The 16325-nt window shown below is 42.8% G+C and overlaps 1 protein-coding gene across 2 annotated transcripts in view; it reads left to right on the forward strand.

Annotated features, from left to right (window-relative positions):
• The first annotated feature begins 1837 nt into the window (after positions 1–1837).
• Positions 1838–16325, forward strand: part of SGPP1 (sphingosine-1-phosphate phosphatase 1) — a 56012-nt gene continuing 41524 nt past the window's right edge. For both annotated transcript variants that reach the window (XM_066274259.1, XM_066274260.1), the window contains exon 1: positions 1838–2685. In XM_066274259.1, the coding sequence (XP_066130356.1) occupies positions 1990–2685 (696 nt within the window). In that variant the 5' untranslated portion in view covers positions 1838–1989. The remainder of the gene's footprint in view (positions 2686–16325) is intronic.

Genomic DNA, 16325 nt, shown 5'->3' on the forward strand with positions numbered 1-16325 from the left:
GAAGGAGTGGGTTTTGGAGCCCAGTGTGTGTTTTTACTTGCCCGCTGGGTGCAAGCTAGGATTAAAGGTAATAGCCCACCAGTTCTTGGCTCCATTGTTTCATTACCGTCTGTCCGAATCTAATGCAAACCTGTATGGGCCAGGTGGCTGTGATGGCTGTGGCTACTGGCTTTACAGCCACCCTGAGGGCAAGCACCCCCAGCCTTACATAGACTATACACACGAAGAACTGCCCCGTGTTCACGCACCAATCAGGCAAAGTGCAAGCGAGCAAACCTAACACACTTGTAACATACTTGTCTGACCAACAGCCTAGTTCCAGCCCTCATTCTCTCACCTATTAACTACAATCATCTAATTATTTACCTGGCCTTTGGTCTCTGACAGCTGGCAACTTACCTTTGATTTTCTTCCCAGTTATCTTTCTAAAGCACAGTTCTAATGTCACTTCCTTGCTTAGCTTTGCATGACTCTCCACTGCCTATAAAATATAATCCCCAGCTTGCCATTCAAGGCTTGACAATTTGGTCCTATACTTCCTTTCTCTAATTTCATTCCCATCACTTACGTTCCTACTCTTTACTCTATGGGCTATTGTTTGCAAAATACATCTTTACATATATATTTCCATACCCTCTTTATTAATTTTCTCTCTTCCTAAGATGGGCTTCTCTACCTATTGGTATCTTGCTCTTTAATTATAATAAATCCATCTGAACAGGATCACCTGTTAACACCTTTCATGCTATCACAGTGAACTTGTTTCTTCTTCCGGAACATGCTGTTTAGGTCTCTATTTCAGTACTTCTCTCTGTACTCTAGAGGTGAGCCTAGCTCTGTCTCCCATTTATACTGTGAACATCTTAGGGAGAGGGAGAGGGACGGCCTGACAAGTGGAGTGGAAGGAGAATAACTCCCTGGGAAAGCAGAAAATATTTCTAATGACATAAAGGCAGAATTTTCCAGCCTGTTTCTTGGAAGAGGTTCAAATTCTTTAATTATAGGCATTAAGCTCAACCAAAATAACTTCCTGAACTTAGAGTTCTGAGACCTTCTAATAAAAACTATTCTTTCTAGAAGTCAAGTCTGTAACTTGTGAGGCACTAAATCGACTTTATCCAACTCAAAAATCTATACACTGCACTCAGCCACCAATTAATTTCTGTGCAAGCCCTGTAGATAATTAGAATTTACTAAAAGGTAATGATGCTACATGTAACTCAGAAATACCTGAGATCTCTTTAACTTACACCACAATATTTGGTGACACAGCATTGTCCTGGGACCTACGTCTAGCGTTGCCACCACTGTCAATCGGCACGTGGCTTTCAGGACATCAATCTGCTAAGACAGCTCTATAATTACTTGTGACGATTTGGTCGAATGGTTCCGGGCGCGTGGAGGTTAGTTCGCCTTCATTCACCATTCACCTGTGCCAGCAGGATATCCGGATGTTTGGCCACGAACTCCAACGAAGCTGACACCAGGGTAGGCGCCCCTCTGAGCCAATGTTCCACGGCGACAGCTTGCGAAGGGCTCAAGTTGGGGAGGGAGGACGCCCAACGTCCCGCGCGCCGAGTGCCGCGACGCCTGGTGGGTATTTAAGGCGAACCTGAGGGCCGCCGCGGGGCCGAGCCCCAGCACCTAGACGCCGCGGGACGCGCTCCGGCGGACGCGCTCCAGCGGACGCGCGCGGCGCGACTCCCGCCCCAGCCGCGATGAGGGCGGGGCGGGGCTCGGCGCGCGCCGGCGCGTGGAGGCCGCGGGCGGTAGCGGAGCGCGCGCCGGCGAAGGAGGGGCGCGGGGCCGTCGCTGCGGCCTGTGGCGCCGTCAGCTGGCAGAACCCAGCGGGTTGAGCGGGGCACTGCTGCTGCTGCTGCTGTTACTGTTGCTGCCACTGGCCAGGCGCGCGATTCGGGGCTGCGCCGGGGGCCGGCCCGCCCGTCTGCCGCCGTCCTCCCGTGCGAGGGCCCCACGGGTCCCGTTATCATGTCGCTGAGGCAGCGCCTGGCTCTGCTGGCTGGCCGTCTGCAGGACCCGCAGAAAGTGGCCCGCTTCCAGCGGCTGTGCGGGGTGGAAGCGCCGCCGAGCCGCTCCGCCGCGGCCGCCGCCGACCCGAGGGAAGATGAGAAAGCGGGGGCGCCCCTCTCCGGAGACTCCCGGTGCCGGGAGCGGCAGCCGGGGGCGCGCGCAGCCCCCCAGCCCCCCGGGGACGACTGCAATCAGTGTCCCGCCAAGCCAGGCGGCGGCGGCGCCCCGAACGGCGTGCGGAACGGGCTGGCCACCGAGCTGGGCCCGGCCTCGCCGCGGCGAGCGGGCGCCCTGCGGCGAAACTCGTTGACGGGCGAGGAGGGCGAGCTGGCCCACGTGAGCAACTGGCCGCTCTACTACCTGTTCTGCTTCGGCACGGAGCTGGGCAACGAACTGTTTTACATCCTGTTCTTCCCCTTCTGGATCTGGAACCTGGATGCCCTGGTGGGCCGGAGGCTCGTGGTCATCTGGGTGCTGGTCATGTACCTGGGCCAGTGCACCAAGGACATCATCCGCTGGCCGCGGCCCGCCTCGCCGCCCGTGGTCAAGTTGGAGGTCTTCTACAACTCGGAGTACAGCATGCCCTCCACCCATGCCATGTCCGGCACCGCCATCCCTATTTCCATGGTCCTCCTCACCTACGGCCGCTGGCAGGTAAGGTTCCCTCCTCGCCCCGCTCAGCCTCGGGGAGTTAACTCGCCACGGTTATTTTAATTTGACTGTTGGTTCCCCTCCCAAACATCTTAACGCAGCTTTTCACTGGGCCCGCAAACAGGCACCTTTCTAGGTTTAAAAACTTAAATGGTCGGGGAAACCTAGACACTTAGCTATCAGACCATATTTTAATAGTAATGCCTTTCTTAGAACCTAGAGGAAACACTGTTTGTAAAGTAGTATGTTGTCATTGGGCTTTGGTTTAGTTTTTAAACAGTTTTAGTTCTTGTGATGCACAGAATACAATTATGATTAGTTATAATGTCTTTAGAAGGAATTGTTAGGTAACTTTAAAACTCGATTTTCCCGTAGTATATGGTGCCTTCCCCCAAACTGATAGTTTGAGGCGGAGGTCAAGTCTTTTGCTTTATTCTGAGACAGTGTTTATACAGTAGTGTAATTCCAAAACAAACATGGTGGGGCGAGGCAATGAAGTAATGAATTTTAAACAAGAGCCACCCTTTAAGGAAGTTAATGGAGAAGAGCCTGAGTTCTCTTTTTTTCAGGGGTGTGGTTGCTAATTTGCTGATAGACACAAAATTTATCTTCTGGATCACTAACCTGTAGTATCAGTTGTTGAGCTACTACTGAATTATGATTGTTGTGTTAGCTTTAAAAATGCATGGCTTTACAATTAAAATTAGGGTTCTTGGTCGGATTAGTGAGTTTACAAAAATGGCAAGTATGACAATAGAGTCACCCTGACGATTTGGGATGAATATTTAGTGGTAAGCGTTTTATATTATGGCTTCCCATTTTTCAGTTTTTCATGGTTCATAAATTTGGTTTAAAAACTTTCTCACAGATACAAATCTTATTCTTAGACTGCTGTTAGTTTTATCTGTGTTTTAAATTGTAAGGAGAGACCAGTCCCTTAATTTAAGAATAAAGTAAATAATTATGGAGGATGCAAGGAATCAGACTCTTATCAGTGTTTTTCCTGTTACAGCATAAAATCATCTTATATTGAAAAAAATGCACATTGTGTGTAAAAACCCTTTATGATGAGCCTGATTCTCCCAGATTTAGTTCAGTATAGATAAAATCTTGTTCCCATGGACACTTCTATGCAGTGCATCTCTCTTACAGTTCACAGAAAATACCTAATGTATGTAACAAGAACGACAATTAATTACGAAGGAAGAGTACCAGATGGACAGGTTTTCCCTCTATTGAACCAAAGGAGATTGACAGCGATATTTGAATTATGAAGTAGTGCTGCCTGTTTTGAGTATAGATAAATATCTCCAATTTTATTTAATTAATCTAAATATCTCAGAATTTAGGGTATTCATTGTTATGTTTGGCATGATATTCACTGGTTAATTAATGATGTTTCTCTTATGTTCATGAGACTTGAGGATTCTATAATTATAGGGCCTTTTATAATTCCTTTTCAAAGAGTAGCCATATTGCATACTATTAATATTAGCAGTCCAAGTAAGAGAAAATATTTATTGCTTATCATTCATTCAGAACACATGCTAAGAGGAAGTCTGAAAACAGTACTGATAGGTTGTTTACAGGATGCAGCTATCAGTATTCTAACATTTCACAGGTGTATGAATTATCAAAGTAAGCTTATCTTACAGTTTTTGAACAACCTAGTTATTTAATTCAAAGTTTTAGGAATTTGTATATCATACAATTTGAGAATTTGAGCTAGACAGGATTTGGAAATGTCCTAGTTTCAAACTGTCATCTTACATAATCAGTTTAAATTTCTTATTTTACATTTTTCTCTATAAATTTGTATACTCTTTTAAATTTGAGTGATGTTATCTTTTGGTTAGTTGTTTTGAAAGAAAGTTCTTTTTTATATAAAAGTTCTATTTTACAGATATTTGATTGTAATAATTCAGTACAAAAACCAAAATGCCTTTTTTTTAATAGGAGAAAATAAAAGTTTAATACATGCTCATGGGGAATTCACATAGACATGAAAAATCCATGAACATTCTCTAAGACAGTGTGGCAACACTGGGTATATACAGTTATTTAAACAAAGGGAAAGGGGTAGTTAAGAAATGAGAACGGGCCACTTACAGGTAGTTGAAAAAGAGCAGAAAACAGTTGGCAGGAAAATTCCCCTAGGTGACTCAGAAACAAGGGGACACTTGGGGTATCTCCAGGCAACAGGCACGTGCCTGAATCCGTTTAGTTTACCATGCTTAATTCAAATTATGCTAAGGCAACATCTTAAAAATCTCCTTCCTGAAGCCGGTTTTTCTCTGTATCTCTTAGGCAGGAAGTGGGGTGGGGTTGGGGGGAGGTTCTGAGTTTTTGTTTCTTAATATAATAAATAGTTCAAGTCAGTATCCCAAAAAAGCTGCTTCAAGTTGGCATGATTTTTGTCACTTTAGTCTCTCCTTTGAAACTTTAAATAATAAACTTTTACATTTCAAGCTAAATTGGTAGATTGCTCCATATTTCACTGATTCAATCATTCAGTTCTGAAAATAATTCAGTTAAATGTGTTGAGTCTCATTTTAGGAGGCTGTGTGCACATGGTCTCCCAAAGTGAGGCCTGTACTGTATGTAAGCAGTCAGGTCTTTAATAAGGAGTATGTCCATGAATACAGAAGGGAACAAAAAGGGTAATGATCAGAGCAAATTCTAAATCAGTTTCTGAGTGTGTAAAGCTGTCAGTCGAGAAGATTTCTGAATATAAAGCTCAAAGTTTCTTTTGCTGGAATGAAGGTAGGCAGTGACTGATAGATCTTCCTTGTCTGCTATTTGAATGTCTTTGATGATGTCCTTCGGTGCTCTGGTAAATTCTGCACAGCTTACAGAACATTATTAGTGACTGAGAATGTTTAAGTATGAGCTGTTGTAGCAGTTTTTCTGAAGTTTATGTTATGGATGTCCTTTAAGCTGCCACTTGGCAATTGCAAGGCTCAGAAAAATTTTACTTCTTAGTAAATTTCCAAATCAAAAGATGGGAGAAAAATGAAACATTAATTCAGAGGGTTACAGCCAAATGTGTAAGAAAACTAGAAGAAATGGCCTGACCTGTGGTGGCGCAGTGGATAAAGTGTCGAACTGGTACGCTGAGGTCGCTGGTTTGAAACCCTGGGCTTGCCTGGTCAAGGCACAGATGGGAGTTGATGCTTCCTGCTCCTCCCCCTTCTCTCTCTCCTCTCTCTCTAAAAATGAATAAATAAATTAAAAAAAGAAGAATTTAGGATCCAGTTCAGTATATAGGTGAAAAATAAAAATTTAAAGACAATTAACTGAACTATAGTCTAATATTCACAACTATATATTACACAAAATATGGCCAAAGTAGGTTTACAGTTATGAGCATGCAAAACAGTTTATAATTATTATTTATTATTGTATTACTTTCTGTATGAACAACTGTAAACCTACATTTGCCTCACCCTGTAGATTCTATGAAAACACAATTTCCCTCTCTAAAATCACCCCCATTTTTCTCAGAGATGGTCAACTTAAGACTGTTTACTACATAAGTCTAGTTTCAATAAATTAGGCTAATTTGCAAAAATTCAACAAGAATAGCAATTGATCATATAGGCTCTCTTAAATCTGCTTTGCTGGATTTTCCTAAGGAATCTCCAGATTGAACTTTAGCCTCTCAAGGCAAAGAAGCCAAACTACATAGTTGCCATCAGACTTTGCCTGCAATACTCATAGATTTCGATGAATTCCTCAAGTTCTTGAAGTTCCCCTCAAAAGCCTTGAGATCCTTCCTTTGCCATCTCCCAGGAGAGCAACCTTTGTTTTTCACTTGGAAAGACTGCCATGAAGCAGGCTACCAGGTGGTTGTTCCAAGGGGTTTTTATTGGCTTCCAAAGTCACTCTTAATTCCTTAGAGCTTTCTGGTGACATCCAGTCTATACCTGTCTCTCTCTCAAACATGACATTCTAGTCTGACCTGTGGTAGAAAGTGGATAAAGCATTGACATGGAATGCTGATGTCACCGGTTTCAAACCCTGGGCTTGCCTGGTCAAGGTACATATGAGAAGAACTACTATGAGTTGATTCTTCCTGGTCCTATTCCCCTTTCTTTCTTTTTTTTTTTTTTTCTCTCCCCTCTCTCTAAAAATCAATAAATAAAATCTTAAAAAAAAAGAAAACCAAGCCCTGACCGGTTGGCTCAGTGGCAGAATGTTGGCCCAGTGTGTTGAAGTCCTGGGTTTGAGTGCGGGTCAGGGCACACAGGAGAAGCGCCCATCTGCTTTTCCACCTCTCCCTCTCTAGCTTCCTTCTCTCTCTCTCTCTTTCCTCTTTCTAAAATCAATAAAAAAAAATGTCTTAAAATTTTCAGCCTCAGAAGGTCTGTCAAACATTCTTGACTAAAAGAGTATATTATTATGAAATAATATTGTTATTTACCCAAAGTGACAGTAAAAGGTATTAAACATGAACACAAGCTAGTTAAACTTTAGTTCTTAGGCTTGAGAGAGATGGTTTTCTTCTTCTTTTTTTTTTTGTATTTTTCTGAAGTGAGAAGCAGGGAGGCAGAGAGACAGACTCCAGCATGCGTCCCACCAGGATCCACCCGGCATGCCCACTAGGGAGCGAAGCGCTGCCCATGAGGGGTGTCACCCAGCTGCAATCGGAGTCATTCTAGTGCCTGAGGCAGAGGCCATGGAGCTGTCCTCAGCCACTAGGCCAACTTTGCTTTAATAGAGCCTATGCTGCGGGAGGGGAAGAGAGAGAGAGAGGAAGGAGAGGGAGAAGGGTGGAGAAGCCTATGGGTGCTTCTCCTGTGTGCCCTGATCAGAAATTGAACCTGGGACTTCCACACACTGGGCCAACGCTCTACTGCTGAGCCAACTGGCCAGGGCTTTTTAAAATTTTTTAATGAGAGGAGGAGAGGCAGAGAGAGATTCCCGTATGTGCCCTGCCCCCCTTTGGCAAACCCACTAGGGAGCGGTGCTCTGTCCATCTGCGGCCCTTGCTCCGTTGCAACCAGTGCCATTTTTTAGCACCTGAGGAGGAGGTCATGGAGCCATCCTCAGCTCTCAGAGCCACCTCTCTCTAATCTGAGCCTTGGCTAGAGGGGAGGAGATGAGAGAGAGAAGCAAGAGGGGGAGGGGTGGAGAAGCAGATGGGCGCTTCTCCTGTGTGCCCTGACCAGGAATCAAACCCATCATCCACACACTGGGCCGACGCTGTACAACTGAGCCAACTGGCCAAGGCCAAAGATGGTTTTCTTAAGTTAAGTACCTGATTAACACCATATGACATAACTATTTTAATAAAATGTAGAAACTTTGCTTTCTAGTTAGAAAATTTTTTCTACTATATATTTTTTTTAAATTTTATTTATTCTTTTTTTTTCTTCTTTTTTTTAGAGAGGAGAGGGAGAGAGAGAGCAAGGAGAGAGAGACAGAGAGAGAGAAGGGGGAGGAGCTGGAAGCATCAACTCCCATATGTGCCTTGACCAGGCAAGCCCAGGGTTTCAAACCGGCGACCTCAGCATTTCCAGGTTGACGCTTTATCCTCTGCGCCATCACAGGTCAGGCCTCTACTATATTTATCTGGAGTAGGACAATAAAAACAGGAAAAACCTTGTTCTTTTGAAACTGAAAAAGAACAAAACTTTAATTCTTTATTACCATACATTTGCAATTTAAATATTTTTTTATTTTTTTCAGATACAGAGAGTCAGAGAGAGGGATAGACAGGAACAGACAGACAGGAATGGAGAGATCATTAGTTTTTCATTGCGCTTTGCAACACCTTAGTTGTTCATTGATTGCTTTCTCATATGTGCCTTGACCGTGGGCCTTCAGCAGACCGAGTAACCTCTTGCTGGAGCCAGCGATCTTGGGTTCAAGCTGGTGGGCTTTTCCTCAAACCAGATGAGCCTGCTCTCAAGCTGGCAACCTCTGGGTCTTGAACCCCGGGTCCTCTGCATACCAGTCCGACGCTCTATCCACTGCGCCACTGTCTGGTCAGGCTGCTTTATAAATTTTATAAAGTAAAGTTACTTCCCTACTTTATAAATCACCATTACTATGGAACCAGTGGGCAGTTAGAAAATTTTACTACTAACAGAGATACAAAAGTGGGCGGTAGGTATAAAAAGGTAGACTACCCCTGTTCTAGAGAAAGAGGGAGAGTGAGAGAGGAGGCACATTGAAAATTTTAACTTTCTACTTTATTTGAAGATGAGAGAGAGACAGAGACAGGGAGAGAGATGAGAAGCATCAACACGTAGTTGCATCCCTTACTTGTTCATTGATGGCTTCTCATACATGCCTTAATGGGGTGTTGGGGAGTCTAGCAGAGCCAGCCACCCCTTGCTTAAGCCAGTGACCTTGGGCTTAAGCAAGCAACCGTAGGATTGTGGTTTTGATCTGATGCTCAAGCTGGCAACTCCATGCTCAAGCTGGTGAGCCTGTACTCAGGTTGGATGAACCCACACTCAAGCTGGGTTCTGAGCTGGGATGTCAGCATCCTAGCTCCAGGATCTATCCACTGTGCCACCACCTGTCAGGCCAAATCTGTACATTTTGATTTAGCTTTTTGTATTATCATCATTTGCTTCTTGGCAAACTTGATAAGATTTTGCTTGGGCAGTGTTCCAGCCTTCCACACTTCAGGGAACTGTTAGTCAAGTATTCTCTCCTACTTAGATTTCCCAGTTCCAGAGTTGGCTGGTGAAACCCCTGATCTTCCATGGCCACCCACCCAACCACCACTGCCCCATGGTCTACAGCACAGCCACCACCTCCACTGTACATGTTTATTTTAGAATATGTACTTTAGATTTTGTTTGTCTTTTTTGTAAACTTTTTTTTTTTTTACAGATACAGAGAGTCAGAGAGAGGGATAGACAGGGACAGACAGATAGGAACGGAGAGATGAGAAGCATCAATCATTTGTTTTTCATTGTGCATTGTGACACCTTAGTTGTTCATTGATTGCTTTCTCATATGTGCCTTGACCATGGGCCTTTAGCAGACTGAATGACCCCTTGCTTGAGCCAGTGACCTTGGGTCCAAGCTGGTGAGCTTTTGCTCAAACCAGATGAGCCCGCACTCAAACTGGCGACCTCGGGGTCTCGAACCTGGGTCCTCGGCATCCCAGTCCGATGCTCTATCCACTGCGCCACCGCCTGGTCAGGCTGTAAACTTTATTTATTGTTACTTTTTTTATTGGAAAATTAAAGTCATTTCTCATTTAAGACTTTAATTTACCTTTAATTGGTTGTGTGTATGTTGTGAGGATGGATCTGATGTAATTTTTTTCAAATAGATAATTATTGACCTAGTACCATTTAAAAAAAAAAATTATTGATTTTAAAAAGAGGAAGGGGACCTGGCCGGTTGGCTCAGCGGTAGAGCGTCGGCCTGGCGTGCAAGAGTCCTGGGTTCGATTCCTGGCCAGGGCACACAAGAGAGGCACCCATTTTGCTTCTCCACCTCTCCCCCTCTCCTTCCTCTCTGTCTCTCTCTTCCCCTCCCGCAGTGAGGCTCCATTGGAGCAAAGATGGCCGGGGCCCTGGGGATGGCTCTGTGGCCTCTGCCTCAGGCGCTAGAATGGCTCTGGACGCAACAGAGTGACGCCCCAGAGGGGCAAAGCATCACCCCCTGGTGGGCATGCCAGGTGGATCCCGGTCAGGTGCATGCAGGAGTCTGTCTGACTGCCTCCCCGTTTCCAGCTTCGGAAAAATGAAAAAAGAAAAATTAAACAGAGGAAGGGAGAGAAACATCAAGTTATTGTTCCCCTTAGGCATTTATTGGTTGATCTTTGTATGTGTTCTGACCAGGGGATTGAACCCACAACCTTAGCATGTCAGGACAGTGTTCTTTTTTTTTTTAAAGATTTTATTTATTCATTATAGAGAGGAGAGATAGAGAGAGAGAGAAGGGGGGGAGGAGTAGGAAGCATCAACTCCCATATGTGCCTTGACCAGGTAAGCCCAGGCTTTTGAACCAGCAACCTCAGCATTTCCAGGTTGACACTCTATCCACTGCGCCATCACAGGTCAGGCTCGGGACAGTGTTCTAACCAACTGAACTACCCAGCCAAGGCTCAACCTAATCACATTTTTGAGTAGTTATCCTTTCTCCATTTCTGTAATGCCACTTGTTATATGTCAAGTTCCCACATACATAGGTCTGATTCTGGGTTCTCTATTCTGTTTCACGGCTCTCTTTGTCTGTGTATCAATATCATTGTCTTACCTTTTATTTGCTTTAGAATAAGTGTTGAGTACTGTTCATGAAAGTTCTCTACCATGTTCTTCAATATTGTTTTGGCTGTTTTTGAATATTTGCTGTCAGTATACATTTTTTTTTTGACATAGAGTCAGAGAGAGGGACAGATAGGGACAGACAGGCAGACAGGAAGGGAGAGAGATTCATTGCATCTCCGTAGTTGTTCAGTGATTGCTTTCCCATATGTGCCTTGACCTTGGTGGGGGGGGGGGCGGTATACAGCAGAGCTAGTGACCCCTTGCTCAAGCCAGTGACCTTGGGCTCAAACTAGCAATCTTGCCAGTGACCTTTGGGCGTAAGCCAGCGACCATGGGGTCATGTCTTCGATCCCACACTCAAGCCAGTGACCCCTCGCTCAAGCTGGTGAGCTGGTTCTCAAGCCGGATGAGCCCGCACTCAAGCCGGTGACCTCAGGGTTTTTTTGTTTGTTTGTGTTTTTATACAGGGACAGAGATAGAGTCAGAGAGAGGGATAGATAGGGACAGACAGGAACGGAGAGAGATGAGAAGCATCAATCATCAGTTTTTCATTTTGACACCTTAGTTGTTCATTGATTGCTTTCACATATGTGCCTTGACCACGGGCCTTCAGCAGACCTAGTAACCCCTTGCTCGAGCCAGTGACCTTGGGCTCAAACTAGCAATCTTGCCAGTGACCTTTGGGCTTAAGCCAGCGACCATGGGGTCGTGTCTACGATCCCACACTCAAGCCAGTGAACCCTCGCTCAAGCTGGTGACCTTGGGGTCTCAAACCTGGGTCCTCCGCATGGTCAGGCTACCTCAGGGTTTTGAACCTAGGTCCTCCACATCCCAGTCTGATGCTCTATCCACTGCGCTACCGCCTGGTCAGGCTCAGTATATACATTTTTAAATCTTTAATTTCCATGAAAAGCCCTTTCTTTCTGGACTTTTACTGAAATTACAATGAATTTATAATTAATGTAGAGAGAATTGATAGTCTTACAGTATTGATTCTTCTTATCTGTGAATATGGTAAATCTTATTTAGGTTTTTAAAAATGTATTTCAATGAAGTTTTATAATTTTCTCCATACGGATCAAGCATATCTTTTGTTAGATTTATTTCTAGTTTATATTTTTTGTTAACTGTTGTAAATAATATCTTGTTAAAATTCAAATATTCTAACTTTTTGTGGCTGGAATAATCAAATACACTTGATTTTTATACATTGATTGTATGTATAACAGCATTATACAACTCTCCATTAATTTAATAATGTATGTATATTCTGTCTGTTCTCTATAGAGAAAATAATGGTAACTGAGAATAATGACAAAGACTTCTGTTAAATTATACATTTTTCTCTTGCTGAGTGAAAAAACTTTAATCAAGGTGATGATGCTGAATTCCACGAATATAATCTTTTCATTTCTAGTAAGAACCAGGCAGTATCATAAGCCCTACAGATATCAGGGAGAATAAAACAAATAAAATCCTTTTTCTCGAGGAGATGAGATTGGTGTTTTAGAAAGACTTTTATGTCTATGGTATGGGAAATGGAGAGACAGCAGGACGGAGGCAGGAGACCAGACCGGATAAGAGGTCACTGGGCCAGTCCCTAGGGAGAGAGGACGGGGATCTAGACCAGGAGACTGCAAACAACGGCCTGCTGCCTAATTTCATATACTTTTATATGAATGGCTTTTATGTTTTTAAATAGTTGAAAAAAGTTGAAAGAAGAATTTTTTCTGACATATGTAAATATGAAATTGAGAAATTTAGTGGCTATATTGAAAGCTTTATTGAAACATAGCCATATCCATTTATTTATATATTGCCTGTGGTGCTTTTGTGCTCCAACAGAAGAGTTGAGTAACTGTGATATTCATTAATTATATAGTCCATAAAGCCCAAGATGGTTACTGTCTGGCTCTTTACAGAAAAAGTTTGCCGGCACCTGTTCTAGACAGTGTCAGTGACAGTAGCGAGAAATGGATGAATTTGAGAGCTATCAAGAGTTAAAACTGACGCCTGACCTGTGGTGGCACAGTGGATAAAGCTTCGACCTGGAATGCTGAGGTCGCCGGTTCAAAACCCTGGGCTTGCCTGGTCAAGGCACATATGGGAGTTGATGCTTCCTGCTCCTCCCCCCTTCTCTCTCTCTCTCTCTCTCTCTTTCACTCTCCTCTCTAAAAATTAATAAATAAATTAAAAAAAAAAAGAGTTAAAACTGACAAGACATAATGATTACGTGGATTTGGCAGTTAGGAGGAAAGACAGGAGTTAAGGATTATTCCTAGATTTTCTATTTGGAAAGCTAAGAAATAGTAGTTTGATTTATAGAGATAGAAAATGTTAAAAGCAGGTCAGATTTGGAGGAAAGGAGCAAGAGCATAGAGGAGATGAATTCTGTTTTAGATTTACGTTGAGTTAGAGATGCCTATAAGACAGCTGTCTGGAGCTGTCACGAGGCAGTTGTATACGTGAAAGAGACCTGCACATGTTTTGTGTCATCGGCATATTTGTGTGGAATGAAGTGATGAGAGACGATGAGATTGCCCTGGGAATGTATACACTGGGAGAACAACAGAGGGTCTAGGAGAACAGAGGGTCTAGGAAAGCCTTGCATGGATAGAGTAAAAAGAACCTGAAACAGAATCTGACAAGTAGCAGTTTGAGAGGGAGGTGTGTGTGTGTGTGTGTGTGTGTGTGTGTGTGTGTGTGTGTGTAGGGCTTCTAGTAACTTGTTTGAACTAGATTAAGCAAATAAACAAAAAGGGGAGGTTTATTTGAAGATTAGAGGGAATATCTCAGGGAAGTCAAGGAGAAGAAAGTGCTTTCAGGTCTTTTGAAGGCGTGGAGCCAGGCTCTGGAATGCTGTCAGAACAAAGGCATACCATCCATCTTTGTTTTTTAAGTTCATGGTCTTTCATTTCTTCTTTCTTCTCCTCTCTCTGCTTTGGCATGTGTATATGTCTAACCCCTAGTCTGCAGTATTTCTAAATTCAAGCACATAACAGACACTGACTGACTTTCTTTCTGACTTTTGTTCAAATTACTGCTGGGGAAAAATCGAATCAACTCAGTCCAGCCAATGGATTTGCTTCCCTAGGGTCAAATATTTATGCCTGATAATTCAATAGCTGTGGTCAAGAGAGTGACAGATCACACAATATGGGCATGTTTCTAGGGCCACACTCCTGGGTCTAAGTGGGGAGGGATGTAGATTGGACAATATCATAAAAAGAATATACTATTAAGGGAAACTACAAGAGGAAGAAAAGAGGGAGTTCCTAAAAAAGAAAATAGTTAATATTATTAAATTCTAGAGGACAAGCAGGATAAGTACTGAAACTTACAGAAGACTTGGAATATAAAAAATATGATAGTAGAAAAAATATAGTGCTAACTTTTTTCTTACAATTTGAAAATAATTGAGACCATATACACTGCTCACAAAAAATAGGGATATTTTATAGCTTCATATTTATTTTGAAATATCCCATAATATTTGTGAGCAGTATAGTATATCAGTGGTCCCCAACCCCTGGGCCGCAGACCAGTACCGGTCCGTGGGCCATTCGGTACCGGTCTGCAGAGAAAGAAAAAATAACTTACATTATTTCTGTTTTATTTATATTTAAGTCTGAACAATGTTTTATTTTTAAAAATGACCAGATTCCCTCTGTTACATCTGTCTAAGTCTCATTCTTGACGCTTGTCTCGTAAGTTTGACAATTATATTTAAAAATACCACAGTTTTTACACCAGTCGCATAATTTTATTTTGTGCATTTATCCATCCCACCCTAAAGGCCAGTCTGTGAAAATATTTTCTGACATTAAACTGGTCCATGGCCCAAGAAAGGTTGGGGACCACTGTAGTATATGACATTTATTTTTTTATGCAATATTGTGTGTAATGGTTAATTTTGTTAATTTGGCTAAGCTACAGTACCCAGATTTTTGGTCAAACACTATTCTAGAAGTTTCTGTAAAGGTATTTTTTACATGACAATAACATTTAGATCAGTAGACTGAGTAAAATAGATTATCTTCCATAATGTGGGTGGAATTATTTCCCACAATCATTTGAATGCCTTAAGAGAAAAAGGACTGTTCTGCCCAGGAAGGAGATTCTGCTAGCAGATTTGCCTTTTACAACATCGACTCTTCCCTGGGTCTCCAGCTTGCTGGCCTACCCTGCAGATACTGGATTTGCCAGCGCCCACAGTTCTAAAATAAATCCAACAATAAAGCCAATTTCTTATAACTTTCTATGTATATAAACATCCTATTTAAGCTAGTAAAGTTAATTGCAAGTCATTTTATTGACTTTTACTAACTTCAATAGTTCTGTTTCTCTGGAGAACTCTAATAAATGCCATACATTTCCCAATCAGTAAAAATTCCTAGAAAACATTTTTTTTTAAACTAGAGAGTGATGAGAAGCGTCCACTCATGGTTGCATCACTTTAGTTGTTCATTGATTGCTTCTCATACATGCCATGACTGGGGGGCTTCAGCCAAGCCATTGACTCGGTGTTCAAGTTGGTGAGCCTGTGCTCAAACTAGCAACCTCAGGGATTTGAACCTGGGTCCTCAGCATCCTAGGTTGACGCTCTATTCACTGTACCACCACCTGTCAGGCTGGAAAACATTCTTAATGAATGAAATATTTTTATATTGCTACAAAATAGTTTTTACACTATAGGGTGTTATTATTGTAGATAGATGAGGAAATTGAGATGCCAAGAGATTATGAAACTAGCCGGTGGTTCCACACCTGTAGAAGTAGGCACCTTTTTCTGCCTCACTGACAGCCCTCAATAAGTTCCCTCAGCTATAGGGCAACGATGTTTTTTCTACATGATCTTGTCCACCAGAAATTGAGAATAGTTGCTGAGATTGGGCAGGTTTTCCCAATGAAGAAGTAAATTCAGAAACCATCACCTACCTTGTGGACTGAAGAGCAGAGAAGTTGGTCTGGAGATGAAGAATGAAGTGAATATATAAAAAGAAATGGCCCTGTGACTGTCCAGTTTATAGTTGTAGCTGCTTCTTGAAGCTTAGCCTCATTTGGCTGTAGGGTTCTGTGAGATACTTTGAATCCTTAAAATACATTTTTTTCTCTCAAGATAATTTAAATTGATTTATATTATTTACATTTTTATTTAGAGTCCCTGTAAGTGTATGTTGTAAATGGCTAAAGCTAGGTTTGTCGAGTTCTAAAAGCCCATATTTTAATCTTTTTTTTTTTTTTCTTTTTTCTTTTTCTGAAGCTGGAAACGGGGATAGACAGTCAGACAGACTCCCGCATGCGCCCGACCGGGATCCACCCAGCACGCCCACCAGGGGGCGACGCTCTGCCCCTCCAGGCCGTCGCTCTGTCGTAACCAGAGCCACTCTAGCGCCTGGGACA

Source organism: Saccopteryx bilineata, chromosome 4 (assembly GCF_036850765.1).
Source record: "Saccopteryx bilineata isolate mSacBil1 chromosome 4, mSacBil1_pri_phased_curated, whole genome shotgun sequence".
In the NCBI taxonomy this organism is placed as follows: domain Eukaryota; kingdom Metazoa; phylum Chordata; class Mammalia; order Chiroptera; family Emballonuridae; genus Saccopteryx; species Saccopteryx bilineata.